Raw genomic sequence first — 17216 nt, forward strand, 5'->3', positions numbered from 1 at the left:
GACATTCCTACAGCACATGCGAACGCTTTACAGAGATCCCCGTACTGTACACAATGGCACCGTTTCAAAGAGACGGGCTCCCATTGTTTACCCTCTCTGCCTGTGTGTTTGATGACAGCACAGCCTGGGTTCATTTGAGTGCAGCGTCATAGATGTATTGCGGGGGGGAGGGGAGGGGAGGGGGAGGGGGGGTGGTGTGTAGAGCCGATTGTTTCTTTTCATCTCTGATCAAATGTCTTAATTTACACTAAAGAGTATGCGTTGGATACACAGTGAAAAGGAAAGAAATCTGGCAGGGATGTATACAGCTCAGTGTTCCACAGGCGTCCCAGGGGACCACTCACAGCAAAGAAAACCCAGTTACCTGAGTCAACAAGTTGTGACATTTGGGTGACGTGTGTGTCCCTCTGTCCTCAGCTACAGGCGTGTGTGTGTTCCTCTGTCCTCAGCTACAGATGTGTGGGGTGGCTGTGGTGCAGGAGGTAGAGCCGCCGTCTAATGATCGCAAGGTCGGCAGATCGGCGGTTCGAGCCCCGGCTGGCCACATGCCGTGTCATGTCCTTGGGCAAGACACTGAACCCCCAAATTGCTCTCAGTGAGCGGGCCGGCACCTTGCATGGTAGCTTGCCGCCATTGGTGTGTGAATGGGTGAATGAAAGGCCGTTGTAAAGCGCTTTAGATAAAGGCGCCATATAAGTCAGTCCATTTACCATTTACGTGTGTTCCTCTGTCCTCAGCTACAGGCCCTACACCTACCGCCACTTCGCCCCCCCCACCACCCCCTGCAGCACGGACGTGTGCGATAGCGACTACACGCCGGGGCGCCGCGCCCCGCCCACGTCCACCTCGGCCCTGGCCAAGGGCTACACCAGCGACCTCAACTATGACTCAGAGCCCTTCCCCCCGCCCCCCACCCCCCGCAGCCAGTACCTGTCCGCCGAGGAGAATTGCGAGAGCTGCCCTCCATCACCGTTCACGGAGCGCAGCTACTCCCACCACCTGTACCCCCCGCCCCCTTCGCCCTGCACAGACTCCTCCTGAGCCCCCCCATCCCCGTCCCCCTGCACCGCACCAGAGACCCCGCCCCTCTCCTACAAGGCTCTCCCCCTCCCTCCCCACTCCCCCCCTCACTGTAAATACCAATTGTGCATATTATGAGTCTAAACGGGAAAGAGAGAGAAACTTTTATGAAAAGAGGAGAGGAGGACGTTGAAGGGGGGCACCTGTACAGTTACGAGAAATATGAAAAAAAGAACATGGGAGCTCGCGAAAAGAGAGCTGCAGAACATTTGTACATTAAAAAGAAAAAAAGCATATTTATATATTTTCTATACAGCGTTTACTGGTTATGCCATAGAGGTTTGTATTAAATAATTTGTACATTTTTTAAGAAAAAGTTTTATTAAAATCATCACAAACATGATAAGTTGCCTTAATCCAGGAGATGAAAAAAAAGAAAAAAAGAAAACTACCTTCCTACAAGGCTGAAGGACATTAAAAGCACACGGTGGCGGAGGACAGTGAAACGTGAACAATCTAAAGCCAAATAAGAAAAGAAAAAAGCATTACCATTTTTTGCTCTACACAAGTAAGGGAGAGGATGGAGTGGGGAAAGAGAAGGGCGCCCCCTGGATTACAAATACAGGCTCTGCACTGTTGCAGCCAGACCGGGCAGCCATTTTGTCAATAGTGGAGCAGTGATTCCTATGGTTACCCCATAAACTGGGTAAGAGATGGCTGAAACGCTCCGTTCAGTGGCAGAGAATTTTGGTCCTGCGTCATTTTTACCTCCTTTTTACATGCTGTGTTAGCAAGGACCCTCCTGGCTGTCTTCCTTAGATTCCACTACAGGTTTCCGGAGAGTTGGTGGACTGACTGCAGGAACCCCCTTTTGGCAAACACATTGGTTCTGAAGCAATAACACTAGGGCACATATTGATGATAATCAGTTCTAACGGAACCCTGGCCAATGTCCCCTCATCAGAAAGCCTCGTCACTATGGATACCGACAGCCACTATCCTGTTGTTCCAGTCGCTCTCTAGACCACACCTCCTGGTTGGCCAATTGGAGTGCCACTGAGGGGCTCTGTCAAGAGGACAGGGGTCATCGGTCACTGGCGAGATATCAACCAAAATCTGTGTTTTGTCATTTTTATTATTTTCCTCTTATGAGTTTTTATTTAATTTAATTTTTTTTATTTTTAATGCCTGACTGCAACTGTGGACTTACCTTGTCTGAATGGAAGGAGATCCCAAAGCATCTATTTTTGCTAGGGTGCATTCTTATCTGTCCACACTCTCAATGTCCCTCTGAAGCTTCTCTTTAACCCTTCTCTCTCGTTGGGGGAAAAACAAAAGACCTTCCCTAGCAAGGACAAGCTCTTGTGCCTAACCAGTTTTACAACTTTTAAACAAATTTTTTTTTTTTAAGAAAACAAAAAAGAAATCCAGTGCCCGCAAAATGTTATGATATTTTTGTACCACATATTGTGTAGATACCGTATTTATAAGCTATAAAGAAAAATCAGTGTAAATCTAGCCATTAAATTCTTGCAGTGCTCTCTCTGTCATTCCGTCTTTTAGTATATGCCTCATTCTATTTTTCTACGAAATGTCAGTCCAAAAGTTATGGAGACAATCTTAGACAGATCAGTCAGAAAGAACATATCCAGGTGTCCCTGTACTTCTCTTGTGAAATATCTGTGTACGCTCACTTGTTCATAGGTTAATCAAATTTTGAGGGACCGACGTGCCAAATCAGAATTTTACAATCCGAATCAGATTACCCATCATCCTCCTCGTTGTTATACTCATGTGCTAGCGAACGCGGCCTTGTTTTGGGAATGCAGACTGAAGACAAGAGGTAAAATGCTTGTCTAGTTCCACAAGTATCCCTTAGGTGGCGCCCAGTTTATTGCCTTTATGCCTGTATGTATGTATGTATGTATGTATCTATCAACAATTCTTTGGTAAAACTGCCCTGTCCTTGTGCCGTCTTGTGTCTGGAAAAAACAAATTTCAATGGTTTTCGTGTAGTGAACAATGTTTGTCATAGGAAAGGGATTTGTTGTTGAAAGCTGGCTTATTATTATTTCTCCCCATGTTTCTTATTAGAACTGGGGATGTTGTCATGGTGACACAGTTGGCATACATACCACACCCTTTGCTAATGCCTATAAACGGATACTAAATCAATGTACTGCCCAGCTACCACATTTTGATTCCATTTGTTTTACTTTTTTCTTCTCACAGAGCCCCCAAACCCCTACGCACAAAACACTTAGAACATGACAGCTACATGTTTCTGTAAGGGAAATACACCAGCATCAGTTTGAGGACAATCTAACATGCATCGCATTCATCTCTCAAATCATTCATATACCTCACAAAGTCCAGTTTTAGTTTAGTTTTTTTTATACTTTCTGTCCGGTTGGCAAGCCGTAATGACTGAAAAGACAAGGCAGGGCTCCATTTTCTGTTTTCCATTTGTACGGTAGAAGCAGCAGATATTCTACCCTAGCCTAGTTGAGCCACCAGGTATGCTGTTTTTGTGTTGTGTAAGCTGATACACTTGGCCTCAATCTCTCCCTCCTGTTGGAAGTTGAACACTCGACCCTAACAACCAATACACACACATACATACACACACTTCTTTGCTGCTTTTGTTCCAGACTCATATCTTTTACACAGAATCAAACCGAGGGTAGCTTGTGCTCATCATGTGGATGTTTTTTGGCCCTCCTTGGCTTGGTTTCCCTCTTCCCCGCAAATGTTTTAGTGGTCCTCTGGATGTTGGCTTCCTGAGTCAGAGTCACTGCTAGAGCTTTCTCTTGTCCGTTGTCTGATAAAAACCAGCATTGTTTGGAGATGTTCTCATTCTCAAACTGCACTTTACAGTACATCTGCTATTTACAGGGTTCCCGCGCTGGTCTTAAAAAGACGTAAAGTCTAAAATCCAGCAATCCAATTCAAAAGGCCTAAAAAGGTCCCAAGTTTCAGTTATTAGGTCTAAAAAAATGAGGTGTTAGGTCTTAAAAATGAGATCCTGCAAGGAAATCAGTCCGACCACATCTATTTACGCGGAAATTAATCAAGCTGGAAACAAAAAAATGCCAGTTCGCTTCCTTTTTTGTCTGTATGGCAGTGAAATCCCTAATTTAATCACCTCGAGGATGACACTTTTTTTGTTTTTTTAATTTGACTTCCTTGTAGGAACCCTGTATTTACCGGTACAAACAAATCAACACCATTCAGCTGAAATAATTGTGTGTGCGAGCGAGCGTGTGTGAGAGAAAGTGATTGAGTATGAGGTTAGTGCTGCAATTGATGCAACTTAATGTTATGTAGCAAAGCATGGTGAACATAGAGGGGAACCAAAGGCATGTAACACTGACAGAAGGCAAAGATCCATAAGTAGAGACATCTCTCACTATCTGATCTGGGTCTCCATTGTCTGTTGTCAATGACATTGATATGAGTCTGGTGCCATTTTTCTCTGGGCTAAAAGCATTGTCCTCTGTCAAATAGTGTCTCGTAACGTTTTAGTTTTTCAAAAATGGCTGTTGAATGGAAGACTGTTGTTGGTAAGAGAAGTCGTGTACATGTAAAGTTTGTGATGAAAGTGTTGCTAAAAAGGTTAAAGCAAGTTACTGTTCCTAATGTTACGGACGGTTTGTTTATGATGGTTGCTAAGGGTAAATCATAAAAAGCACTTTTGTGTCCGTGTTCTTGGAGGTCTAAGATAAAGATGGGGAATACAGAAAAGTTTTATTGTAATTTGAAGATTTTGTCATTCATCCATTTTGATACCATGGTGCTTTGCAAGGATGTATTCAAGGTGACCAACATTTGGTTAGTCATATTCATTTAATTTCCACTAACTCTACTTTTTGTACATTGATCGCTTTACATGTAAACAGTGTATAAGATGGACCTGTACAGCCCATTCAATACTACTATAAGCTGTTGTAACAAATGAAATGTTGATTTTTTTAATAAAAATGAGTGAACTTTTATCTTGAATATTGTCCTTATGTCTTGTCTTTATCCAAAGTATTGGAATTATTTGTCACTGATAACATTTTATTTTGAAAATATGACACTAGTTTGTAAACAATACCATTTATAAACTACACAGTTACTTCTATAATCCATTCATGCTTATAGCCTACAGAGATTTCAAGAGTATTTTCTACCTAGTTCCATTTGGATCATATTGAGTCCCTAATATCTATACCAAGGAGGTTCTGAGGTCCACACCCTTACAGCACAAGACCCAAAGTACTGAAGTGATCTGCTGCCTGCAAGCACGCCAGACTGGTTTTGATCTTTTCCACTTTGCTGTTGAATCAAAGCCCATAGGATCACCTCACTGATCCTCTGGGATCCCACTTCATAGGAGATCCAACATGAACAAAGTCAGGCCATACCTTTTTGTGCACACACACACCCTCTCAGCTCTCATTTAGCATTTTGAACCCTAAACCTCTAACCCTGAACCCTTTAAGTCACTTTTTAACCATAACCCTTTTCAATTGGGACAACAGAGCCACAGGAAAGCACTGTTTAGCTGGAGAGATTTGGAGGTTTAGTGTTGCCTTGGTAAAACCACCCAGTGAGCAATGTCCACAAAAAAGAGCGGTGGTTCGTTTTGAGCTCTGACTGGGAGGCACAGGCCTATGGGGTTTATTGGACAACCCCTCTGCATTATACAAAGCATCAGATTTATTTTCCTATTGGAATTTGGGCCCCTGTAGCTTGCCATTCTGGTGGTATATGCCTCACATGTCTTGATGGGTGCAGTCAGTGGCATAACTGAACCCTATCACGGATATTCCATAGGCTACCGTACTATCCATATGTTGGGGGCAGACCGGAGAGACTATACATTCATCATATTACATAAAAAAAAAATAGGAATAACCAAGTGAGTTATTGTTTGAACAGACAACACAACAGGGCCAGACAGTGTTTTCCATAGGTTTCTGTTCAGGTATCAACTTCAGATGAATCACAAGAGCCCAAAGTCCAGTACTGCAGTGCTGACAATACTGTCGTTGCTTTCACATTCTTCATTACGAGGGAACCTGTGGCTCTGGAATGGGACAGGCACACACGACATGGAATAAGTGAAAAAGAAAGTAATTTTTCAGACCACCTGACATTCCTTCCTTCCTTTCTTCCACGTCTTTTCGTACATTACGGTAAATGGTCTCCAGTTCAGCCCCTCCCCCCCTGGTAACCTTCCTCTGATTGAGTCATTTGTACCTCGTGACCAAGAAGAGAACGGAAGAGGATTTGGCGTACGGGGGTAAGGAAATAAACAAAATATTGTGTGGTTTTATTTGATAAATATAAGGTATGTACTTTGATTGTCATCATCTATTTGCAAACGCGACGGTGACCGTCTGCCGCCGAGTGTCCGTTTGCAAATGAAAACACAACGATGCATGTTGAACATGTTCTGGTTTCAAATTGAGTCAGTCCCCCATTATTGTTATTATCTCTGTAAAATAAGAAGAAACGGGGGAAATAGCTAGCTAGATATAATTTAACGAGCCTGTAATAGTTTAGATGTATTTAGCGCATTTCTTTGTGAACTGTAAAGACACCCGAGTCATTTGATGCGTAGAAGATATCCGCGTAGGCTATTGTTGCTGGCTACACATTTAAGCTTATTTATTTATTTATTTTTGCAGTAATGATGAGGGTCAAAGACCATCGACGATAACAGTGGGTTTACATTTAGTGCGATGTCATACCGATCTGGCTTCATTGGATCTCATCATAGATAGGATCAGGCGTCGTTGTTCCCGAAGCAAAAGGGGAACTTCCCAGTGGTGGGCCGTGACGTCACTGTTTTACAAATAAGCCATCACAGTTTCACTGACTAAGTTAGGCGACATCACGGCTCATACGGCCCGGAAAGGATAGATCTCATACAGAGGAGAGGTAGGCTATACTATTGTTGTATATGTCCATGTCATTGCGATAGGTTAGGTTGAACATTGACACCTAGGGGGGGGTCCAGTTCAGGTTTAGTCTGAGGCCAGGGCAGGCTGTCATCAGTGGCACAACTCAACTAGGGTACCACAGCTACCACCACAACACATGAACCTGCCTGCCGTACAGGTCGCTATGCTCAGGGTCAAAGATCCATGATCTGATATCTTAGTGTGCAGTTAAGCAAGTAGATACGGTAGTCTAGACATTGCCCATGAAGTTAGATCCTGTATACTGTGATCATCGAATTGTCAATAACCTATGGTTGCTGTGGTGGATGGTTGATCATTTATAACAAGTGTTTAGGAATGCAATTATTACACTGTAGACTCGTGGGAAATGTTTTCCAGATTGTAAAGGCAGGTATGGTAAGGTAAGGTGAGGTAAGGTCTAGACTTTAGAGCACATGAGTGATCTCATCCTGTTCACCGGTAGTTGCCACTGTCTTTTAAATGTAGCTCATCTTTCCTGCAGGATCAACTGAAGCCACAATGCAGAGTACAGCCAACTACCTGTGGCTCATATCCGACCTCTTAGGTCAAGGGGCCACAGCCAACGTGTATCGGGGAAGACACAAGGTAGGAACTTTTGAGCCCGATAGTGATTGACTTCTGAATTCATTGGGCAGAATTGCATTTACATGCCAATCCAGAGCTGACAAAGCAACACCCTCGGTGAGCGAAGCAAAAATATATCACATATTAAAAAATATGTCACATATTAACCCTAATACCTATCTAAAGGCTCAGTGCCTTCAGAATCTGTTATCGCTAGCTTGCTTGCACACAAACCCGCACATATTCTACGTGTCCAGGAGGATTTCATGGGCTACACTCACAATGTTTACACACACAGACACACACACACACACAGGATGTGGTTTTCTTCTCCCAGCGGAGCTGCACTAGTGAGAGTATCAGAAGGCGCACGGGACAGTGGCCTCTGCTCTGTTGATGAGTATTACCTCAACGCCTCCAGTCTGGAAGAAACCACAGCGTCTAGTTCCCCACCAACAGCCTCTCAGTCTCACCACCGTCTCTCTCTCCTCCTCCCTCACAAAGCCTTGTTATATATTACTGGCTCTGGCAGCGACCCCAAAAAAAAATATCACGCCATTTGAACATTCCATTTTTGTATCGTTGACATTGACAATGTGGTCGTGATCAGCGCATCTTAGAAGCTTCGCTGCTAGCGAAGAGCGCCCAGTGTCTCTGTAACCAGATGTCTGAAGAGACTTTGAGTGTCTTTTTTATGGGATTTGCATAGCCTACATATGCCTCGTAACGAACAGTGGCGTCAGTAACTACTAGATGCCACTCGCTTCTGTTATTTCGAAGTTATTCATTATTTATATTCCTCCTTCAAAGCGTTTTTTAAGCTGTGATGGGGTAAGAAAAAAACCTCCTGGTTAGGTTATTTTGGTGTCACTGGCAACTGACAAATTCCATCCCTCCTTGGGAGCCAGAGTCCACTGCCAACCGCCCTGGCCTTCCAGGAGAGTCAGTCTATAGGCTACCACAGGTTACTGTACTGTACTGTACTTGACTGCAAGTTGATTGACAGCCACATGTGGTCCGTTGGCCTTACTTGGTCAGTTGAGAAGAGGCTTCCAATGCCAGAGAAACAAAACCTAGACGGGGGGGAATCCCCGCCAAGCAATTTGACTGTCTCACACATGGTCTATCTGCATAGATGCATATATAGTTGGTACATATTGTTCTTTGAATTAACATTCATTTGTGAGAGAGAGAGAGAGAGAGAGAGAGAGAGAGAGAGAGAGAGAGAGAGAGAGAGAGAGAGAGAGAGAGAGAGAGAGAGAGAGAGAGAGAGAGAGAGAGAGAGAGAGAGAGAGAGAAATGTACCCAGAGATACCCGAAGAGTCTGGGGATCCATTTTGACAGACATGACTTCTACTGTTAGTTTCATGAAGGTGTACGGATGTCTGCTCAACTGCAACATTCAAAGCTAGCTAGCTAGCGCGCCACTTGGCTGCACCTTGCTTTTTGCAAAGGGGAATTTCCCCCTGAATTCTAGAGATGAGTTCTGAATATTAACTAATAAAACAGATGTGTCTGGACCTGATTTTATGTTCGTTTTGCTCTGTTTGATTGAGATACGGACCAAAAATGTGGGTCATTTGGGATTTGTATGAAAACGCATACATTTTAAACCTTGTCTGCTGGAATAGCAGCTGCTATAGGTGGCTGTCAGGGGCTCCTAGGAGTCCATGCTCTAGTGAATCATATCCCTCATTTCCATTTCCTTTAATCAAGCTCAATCATGGTAAAATGTTTCAGAAAACAGGGGACCTTTATGCGGTCAAGGTGTTCAACAACCTCAGCTTCCTGAGGCCGCTGGACGTCCAGATGAGGGAGTTTGAGGTGCTCAAGAAGCTCAACCACAAGAACATCGTCAAGCTCTTCGCTGTGGAAGAGGAGGTTGGTATCTCTGAACACTATCACATGTGCACATTTGCCTAGACAATCCCACAGCATATGAACTGTAGCGTGGATATCTGCGTTTATTGTCTTGTATCGCTGTTTCTCTGTAACGCTGTATCAGCACACACACTGAATAGCAAATCAACGTCGAGTAGATGTCTTCACTATCTACTCAAAGTATATCTATTAATAAGTTGGATCCCAGACAGAGTAGCTGCCGTATGCTCAACAGCTTACGAGGTAGCCTTATCAATGAAACAATAAACAAAAACGAAACTTAACCTCTTCAACCCCATTTCTACGTGTATTTCCTCTCTGTTATGCGTTTCACTGGGGCGGCGGTAGCCTAGAGGTTAGAGAGGCCGGCTAACAACCGGAAGGTCTCTGGTTCAATCTCAGGAGGGAGCTGCGTGTGCCTTTGAGCAAGGCACTTAACCCCTAATTCTTATTTTCTGTTCCTCCTCCTCCCAGTCGAACACGCGTCACAAGGTGCTGGTGATGGAGTACTGTCCCTGTGGGAGCCTGTACACCGTGCTGGAGGAGTCCTCCAACGCCTACGGCCTCCCAGAGGACGAGTTCCTCATCGTTCTGCAGGACGTAGGTGAGAGACCCACCGTAACACTTAATCAGCCATGAGGAGTCATTTGACCGCTGTGAGTACAGAAATGTTGTATATCTTTGCACTCTATCAAATTTCAGGACCCTCCTTTCATGACGTTTCCTAGACATGTGCGTTCTACCACCCAGTATCCTTACATTTTCAAAATCACATCAGGATAAGCTAGTATGAAGCTATTTTGCAGTTTTTCTGTGTAGGAAGCAGGCTAATATACAAGCGGCCAACTAGTGGTCGTTGTGTGTAAAATAGCAGCGTAGCATTTTAAAGAGGGTAAAAAGGCACTGCTGTACCTACTTTTAGTTACCGTAGTAAAAAGGCACGGCTGTCCTAGTGTTAAACAGCAGTGCTGTATGATAGAGACACGCCTGACATGAACCGCTTATCTGAAGAGAATCAGAAGAGAATCTGTCTGAGTTTTTTAACGGCTCTCTGATTCTCTCTCTCCTGCCCCTGGTGGGTCACAGTGGCGGGGATGAACCACCTGAGGGAGTACGGCATCGTGCACCGGGACATCAAGCCGGGGAACATCATGCGGGTGATCGGGGAGGACGGCCGCTCCGTCTACAAGCTGACGGACTTTGGCGCGGCGAGAGAGCTGGAGGACGACGAGCAGTTTGTGTCTCTGTACGGCACAGAGGAGTATCTGGTGAGAGATCACTGCTGCCTGACCGGCTCAGCAGGTTGACCTGGGTTAGGGTTGTTAGGGTTAGGTTCAGGTTACTGAGGAGTGGGAGAATTCTAAAGCGGACGAGTTCTCTGTTGATTCATTGTGTGTGTGTGTGTGTGTGTGTGTGTGTGTGTGTGTGTGTGTGTGTGTGTGTGTGTGTGTGTGTCTGTGTGTGTGTGTGTCTGTGTGTGTGTGGGGGGGGGGTGTGTGTCTGTGGTATGTGTGCGTGTGTCTGTTTGCGATCTTGTGTGTGTGTGTGTGTGTGTGTGTGTGTGTGTGTCTATGTCTATGTCTATGTCTATGTCTATGTCTATGTCTATGTCTATGTCTATGTCTGTGTCTGTGTCTGTGTCTGTGTCTGTGTCTGTGTCTGTGTCTGTGTCTGTCTGTCTGTGTTCCTGTTTGCGTTCTTGTGTGTGTGTGTGTGTGTGTGTATTCCTGTGTATGTGTGTGTGACAGCACCCTGACATGTATGAGCGGGCCGTGCTGAGGAAGGACCATCAGAAGAAGTACGGCGCCACGGTGGACCTGTGGAGCATCGGGGTCACCTTCTTCCACGCCGCCACAGGAAGTCTCCCCTTCAGACCCTTCGAGGGGCCGCGCAGGAACAAGGAAGTGATGTAAGAGCAGAATTTCCAGGACATAAATTCCAGGACAGCAAAGCGTTACGTTAGGGTTATATCAGGTTATTACAGTGGATTACTGTACATGACAGTAAGATAATATAGGGGTTTTTGTGTGGGTGGATTGAAACAAAGAGGAGATTGATGAGTGGCGATGTTATGATGTAGCCCAGGCGAGGGTCAGTGGAGGACAGGAAGACACAGGAACCAAGACACGGGAACCAATTTGTTTTGGCAGATTTAGTAAACCACCTCCCTGGGAATCCCTACCCTGGAGAAACTGCTGAATCAAGCAGTTTACAATCTGACCCTGACTGAGGGGGAACTTGGTGGTGTAGTCACACACACTTCCAGTATGTAACGGTGGCCAGCTGCACTGCACTCAAGGGGACCGACTATGTCCATGGCTACGCTTTGAGAAAGGCACCTCTATAATGGGCATGTTGATGAGGGGAGCTCTGTCACCTTTCCTCCCTGGGGCTGTGAGCTGACACTGGGCATGTTTGACAGTACTGGATAACTTCCCAAAACATTTGTGGCCAATAGAATGTGCTATAATAATAATAATAATAATAATAATAATAATAATAACAACTTAAATGTATATAGCGAGGCCTGTGACTTTGTGACCAGGAGTGTGACAGGTGTGGTTTCTCGCGGCAGGTATAAAATCATCACTGAGAAGCCTTCTGGAACCATCTCTGGGCAGCAGAAGTTTGAGAACGGCAAGATAGAGTGGAGCACGGAGATGCCTGTGTCCTGCAGCCTCTCCAAGTACGTCCACCACCAACACACACACACACACACACACACACAGTCAAGAGCATTGAACAATAACGAAAGCACATTTCATATCGAATGATGAACAATCAAATTGAGGGGCTATCAGTAAAGTACACAAAGAAAGACTGTGATCTGAACTTTGACCTTTTGTGTGACCTCTCTCAGGGGCTTGCAGAGTCTGTTGACCCCGGTGCTGGCCAACATCCTGGAGGCGGACCAGGAGAAGTGTTGGGGCTTCGACCAGTTCTTCGCTGAGACCAGCGACATCCTCCACCGCACCGTGGTGTTCGTCTTCAGCCTGCAGCAGGCCACGCTGCACCTCATCTACATCCACGAGTACAACACGTGAGTGGCCCTGCTAAGACTACATCCCCCATGATGCTCTGTAAAGACCACATCACCCATGATGCTCTGTAAAGACCACATCACCCATGATGCTCTGTAAAGACCACATCACCCATGATGCTCTGTAAAGACCACATCACCCATGATGCTCTGTAAAGACCACATCACCCATGATGCTCTGTAAAGACCACATCACCCATGATGCTTTGTAAAGACCACATCACCCATGATGCTTTGTAAACACTACATCACCCATGATGCTTTGTAAAGACTACATCACTCATGATGCTTTGTAAAGAGACATTACCACCCCCCAGCACTACGTCTCCTGAGACACCTGCTTTTCCCCTATACTATGCCTCCTAAGACTCTACTGCCCACCTTGTACTGCCTCTTCAGTGTCCCCCTTGTACTGTCTCTCCAGTGTCTATATATATATATTTATTTATTTATTTTTATTCATGGAGACTGCCAGTGGCCCCTGGCCTGAGCTAGATTACGCCTCCTGCTAGAACTGGTGAATTGATGATTCACTTCCTTAGTCAAATGTATTGATTGTAAGTCGCTTTGGAATAAGGCGTCTGCTAAATGCCAAAAATGTAAAATGTAAATGTATAGACCACATCACCCATGATGCTTTGTAAAGACCACATCACCCATGATGCTGTGTCTATGTGTCTCTGTTTGCTGTTCATGGGTATACAGTAGTACAACGTTGCCTTGAAATTACTACAAACTCTGATTATATCCCTCGGGCCAGATGTTGGTTATGTATTATTTAATCAAAACATTCCCAGAATATCCACAAAAACCAACAACAACAACAACAACAACAAAAAAAGATAAATAGAAGATCAAAAACCATTGAAAGGTAACCTGTCTCTACCCAGGATGTACTGCACTGCAACAAAATCCTGTGTCTCAAGGCTGCAGTTCCTCTCGTGTCCACAGGGCGACACTGTTCCAAGAGCTGCTCTCCCGTCGGACCAGCATCGCCCCTCACAACCAGGAGCTGATGTACGAGGGCCGCAAGCTGGTGTTGGACCCCAACCGCCAGGCGCAGACCTTCCCCCGCACCACCCGGGACAACCCCATCATGCTGATCAGCCGGGAGTCGGTGTCCACCGTGGGACTCATCTTTGAAGACCGTGAGTCCCCATGCTCTTCCTGTACCCAGGACTCAAGTTGTAAAAGAAAGTCAGGGGGGGATGGTGGATTTTATCATATGGGGACAATTTTAGCATCCCCACAGCGTCAGTGACTTCAGTGCATCTTTGAAGACCATGAGTCCCCATGCTCTTCCTTTTTTTTAAAGGTTATTCTTTTCAGAGTGGGGCAGTTCCACTCATATTTTTCATTTTATTGGATAGAGATAGTGAAGGTAGATAGGAAAGTAAGGAGGAGAGGGCATGTCAGCAGGGCATGGGCCGGATTCGAACCCATGCCGACATGGGCATATGTGTGCACTGTGGACCACGGTGCTAGACCACTGGACCACACCAGGCCACCCGATGCTCTTCCTGTACCCAGGACTCAAGTTGTAAAAGAAAATCAGGGGGGATGGTGGATTTTATCATATGGGGACAATGTTAGCATCCCCACAGGGTCAGTGACTTCAGTGTCAGTGACTTGGGAAAAATGTCATTGCATGGGTGCGTGCCCCCCCCTCCCTCGCCCACAGTATTTTACTCAATATGCGCAAAACTAAATGTTGAAATAGTAGTGATACCACGTTCATTGATAAAATGACATAAGGGATGGAAAGGGGGGATGGCAGTTTTAGAAGGGGGATGATTTTGACCGTTTTTATTTCAGGGGGGATGCCATGCCCCCTCATCCTCCCTCATCCCTGGCTCTCTGTCCTTCTCTCCTTCCCTCCCTTCCTCTTCCCATGGCTTTCTTTCCTTGTCACCGTTTCCTCTTTTGGATGAGTGTGAAAGGCAGATACAGCATGCAGAAGCCCTAGTGATAGCTCCCTACTGTATTGTATACACTACACTATACATGTACAAAAGAAGACATTTGGTGAGGCTGCATTCTCATTTTATGTACCGGTACCCAAATTGTGGAATGCACTGCCAGTTTACATTAGGGATGCAACCTCAGCAAATATGTTCAAGTCAAGGCTTAAAAACCCATCTTTTAAATATTGCCTTTAAAGGCCAATGCACACGGCGTGCGATTTGATTTTGTCGCACCGCAAAATTCGATTTTCAACTCACACACCATTGAAGTCTATGAGAAAATCATAGAAAATCTCATCCTAATGCACACGGCGTGCGATGCGATTTTGTCGCACCACAACATTCCATTCTCAATTGTTACTTTATTGTTACGTAGTCGGACCAGGCAGGCTGATTACAATAGGCTCTACCAATATTGCTTGCCTTGCTTCCACAATTTCTACAAGATACAACTGGACATATTGTGATAAAATATGTGGGTCCCCTGATTTAGGGGTATTGGTAAAATGTCAGGAGAGGGAGCGCACAAAACACACAGCCAGAAAGGTGTATTATAAAAGCCACTTTATTATTATGGGCGATGATCAGGCAGACATAGATTCGGAGGACGGAGACAGTCCAACATCTAGCTATTCGCCCCTAGGACTCAACTTCCACAACTGATCATGCATCTCAATTAATCATTATAAATATACAGTATTACAAATTAATCTCATTCAAATAATCATAGGCCTATAAATAAGACAAACATTGGACATATTGGCTGAATAGTAAATAATTAAAAGGGCACGTAACTCGCTGGGTATTTGAGACCCCCCCGTGGGGTCTGAGCGGTGCACTGCGTCCAACCGATGAGGCTCAATATGTAAGTCCGTCTGGCTGACGAATGTTCCTGCGTTCACGCTACAATAGTGTGCCTACATGCTCGATTGTTATTATTATGTAATATAGGCGTCTTGTATGTGAGATGGGCCGTGTAGCTATGTGGCATGACACGGAAATAAATCATGCATGCAGTAATTCGTATAGCTAGTAATGTGTATAGTTGCAGCTGTGGGCTATATAGGTGTAGTGGCTGGCTGATGGTGATGTTCATATCTTGCCCTTGACTGTCAAACCATTAAAATAGATGATTGCTCCATCCACAATTGAAGATGTCAGGTTGACTGGTTGACAAGTTATGAGCTTTTCGTCATCCATTTCATCCATTCAGGTTACCGGTAAATTACATACACGTATGTTAACGTTTATGATGGCAGCTTCCACCTACGTTGCACTCGGGGAGAATCAATATCGGAGACGATGAACTGTTTTGCCCTCGGGCATGGTTTTATTTTCTCCTCACCAAAAGGAATAAAACTCTTTCGCTCAGCCGAGCTAACTTAGAATGGTAGACAACAACTCGGACAAGTGCATCAACACATCAACATATTGTAACGAACCTATATGAGGTCCGTTAGCAGCTCCACCAAGGGAGTTAACTCTCTTGGTGTTGTGGTTAGCGCGGCCGGCGGTTATGCGGGAGATCAGCGTTCGATCCCCGCATGGGGCGAGTTACGCTACACTAACAATGAGACTCATTAGCTGTTCCACTAACCCCCCCGAGGTCCGTTAGCAGCTCCACCAAGGGAGTTAACTCTCTTGGTGTTGTGGTTAGCGCGGTTATGCGGGAGATCGGGGTTCGACCCCCCGCATGGGGCGAGTTACACTACCAAGTTCCCGTTCGCTACAATATTAACAACACACAAGCCTGCAGTCTTATGCAGCGCCCCCCAGTGGTACAACAACAGCACTGCATCCCCTCATTAACCTGGGCATAGGATAAACATAATATATTCAACTGAGGACATATATAATGCATTTCACTTAACAACGTACGTACAGTAGAGTAAATATTAATTTTGGGTTGCCAGATGTCCGGTTTTCAGTGGACAGTGTCTATACAACGTGTGTACAATTTGGCTGGTCATTCAGTCGTGCTAGAAATCTGGCAACCCCGTGCAGCCAAAAACACTATCGTAGATCTTTGAGTAAACTAATATAATATATATAGTATAGTATATATTATAAGTATAAATAACTTGCTCAAAGATTTACGATAGCCTTTTTGGCTGCACAGTACAAAATACAAATAACAACAATGATAATACCTTTTTAGTAATATTTTATTCACATGTAAATATATATGCCATCATGGCATATACCCTCCCTAAAGCACGTATAAACAAAACCAACATATTCATAAGAATGCAGGTATGCAAAGTTATAGATAAGTTCACTGAAAAAGCTTAATGTCAAGCCCTGACAACACTATTTGTAATTTGAAATTGCATGTATGTATTTTGTATGTTACACTAATGTTTTTCAAACTACTGTTACAATTAATTTGGTTCCGTTTGTATTGGAAGCTGTTATTAAACAGTTTATAAGAGTACAGTAACGTAATAGACTAGTGTTTTGATGCTAGCTCCGAAATGTTAGCTAGCCAGCTAGCCACCTCTTTGTTTGTGAGCCAGGGCCAGCCAGGTAGAAACAAACAACTGTTACAATTAATTTGGTTCCGTTTGTATTGGAAGCTGTTATTAAACAGTTTATAACAGTACAGTACCGTAATAGACTAGTGTTTTGATGCTAGCTCCGAAATGTCTCCGCTCCGCCTACGACTCTCTTTTTTTGGCACTACAATACCCTCCTTAAAGCACATATTTGATACTCTCGCAATGTGGTTGGCATCTTGGAGACGACGGCTCCAATCTCTCCCAGATCCACGTC

General features: G+C 44.7%; 2 protein-coding genes across 8 annotated transcripts in view; both read left to right on the forward strand.

Moving 5' to 3' along the window:
* lrp6 (low density lipoprotein receptor-related protein 6) overlaps positions 1-2353 on the forward strand; it is a 72450-nt gene extending 70097 nt beyond the window's left edge. For 6 of the 7 annotated variants that reach the window (XM_080537868.1, XM_080537871.1, XM_080537869.1 and 3 more), the window contains one exon: positions 738-2353. In XM_080537868.1, the coding sequence (XP_080393994.1) occupies positions 738-1041 (304 nt within the window). In that variant the 3' untranslated portion in view covers positions 1042-2353. The remainder of the gene's footprint in view (positions 1-737) is intronic. The other variant, XM_080537870.1, reaches the window with a different exon arrangement.
* A 3948-nt stretch (positions 2354-6301) lies between these two features.
* Positions 6302-17216, forward strand: part of tbk1 (TANK-binding kinase 1) — a 25778-nt gene continuing 14863 nt past the window's right edge. Inside the window, exons 1-9 of the mRNA XM_080537502.1 lie at positions 6302-6310; positions 7477-7580; positions 9300-9440; positions 9915-10044; positions 10527-10708; positions 11189-11349; positions 12016-12126; positions 12301-12480; positions 13432-13628. Of these exons, the coding sequence (XP_080393628.1) occupies positions 7494-7580; positions 9300-9440; positions 9915-10044; positions 10527-10708; positions 11189-11349; positions 12016-12126; positions 12301-12480; positions 13432-13628 (1189 nt within the window). The 5' untranslated portion in view covers positions 6302-6310; positions 7477-7493. The remainder of the gene's footprint in view (positions 6311-7476; positions 7581-9299; positions 9441-9914; positions 10045-10526; positions 10709-11188; positions 11350-12015; positions 12127-12300; positions 12481-13431; positions 13629-17216) is intronic.

This window comes from Nansenia antarctica (genome assembly GCF_963989245.1).
Source record: "Nansenia antarctica genome assembly, chromosome: 8".
In the NCBI taxonomy this organism is placed as follows: domain Eukaryota; kingdom Metazoa; phylum Chordata; class Actinopteri; order Argentiniformes; family Microstomatidae; genus Nansenia; species Nansenia antarctica.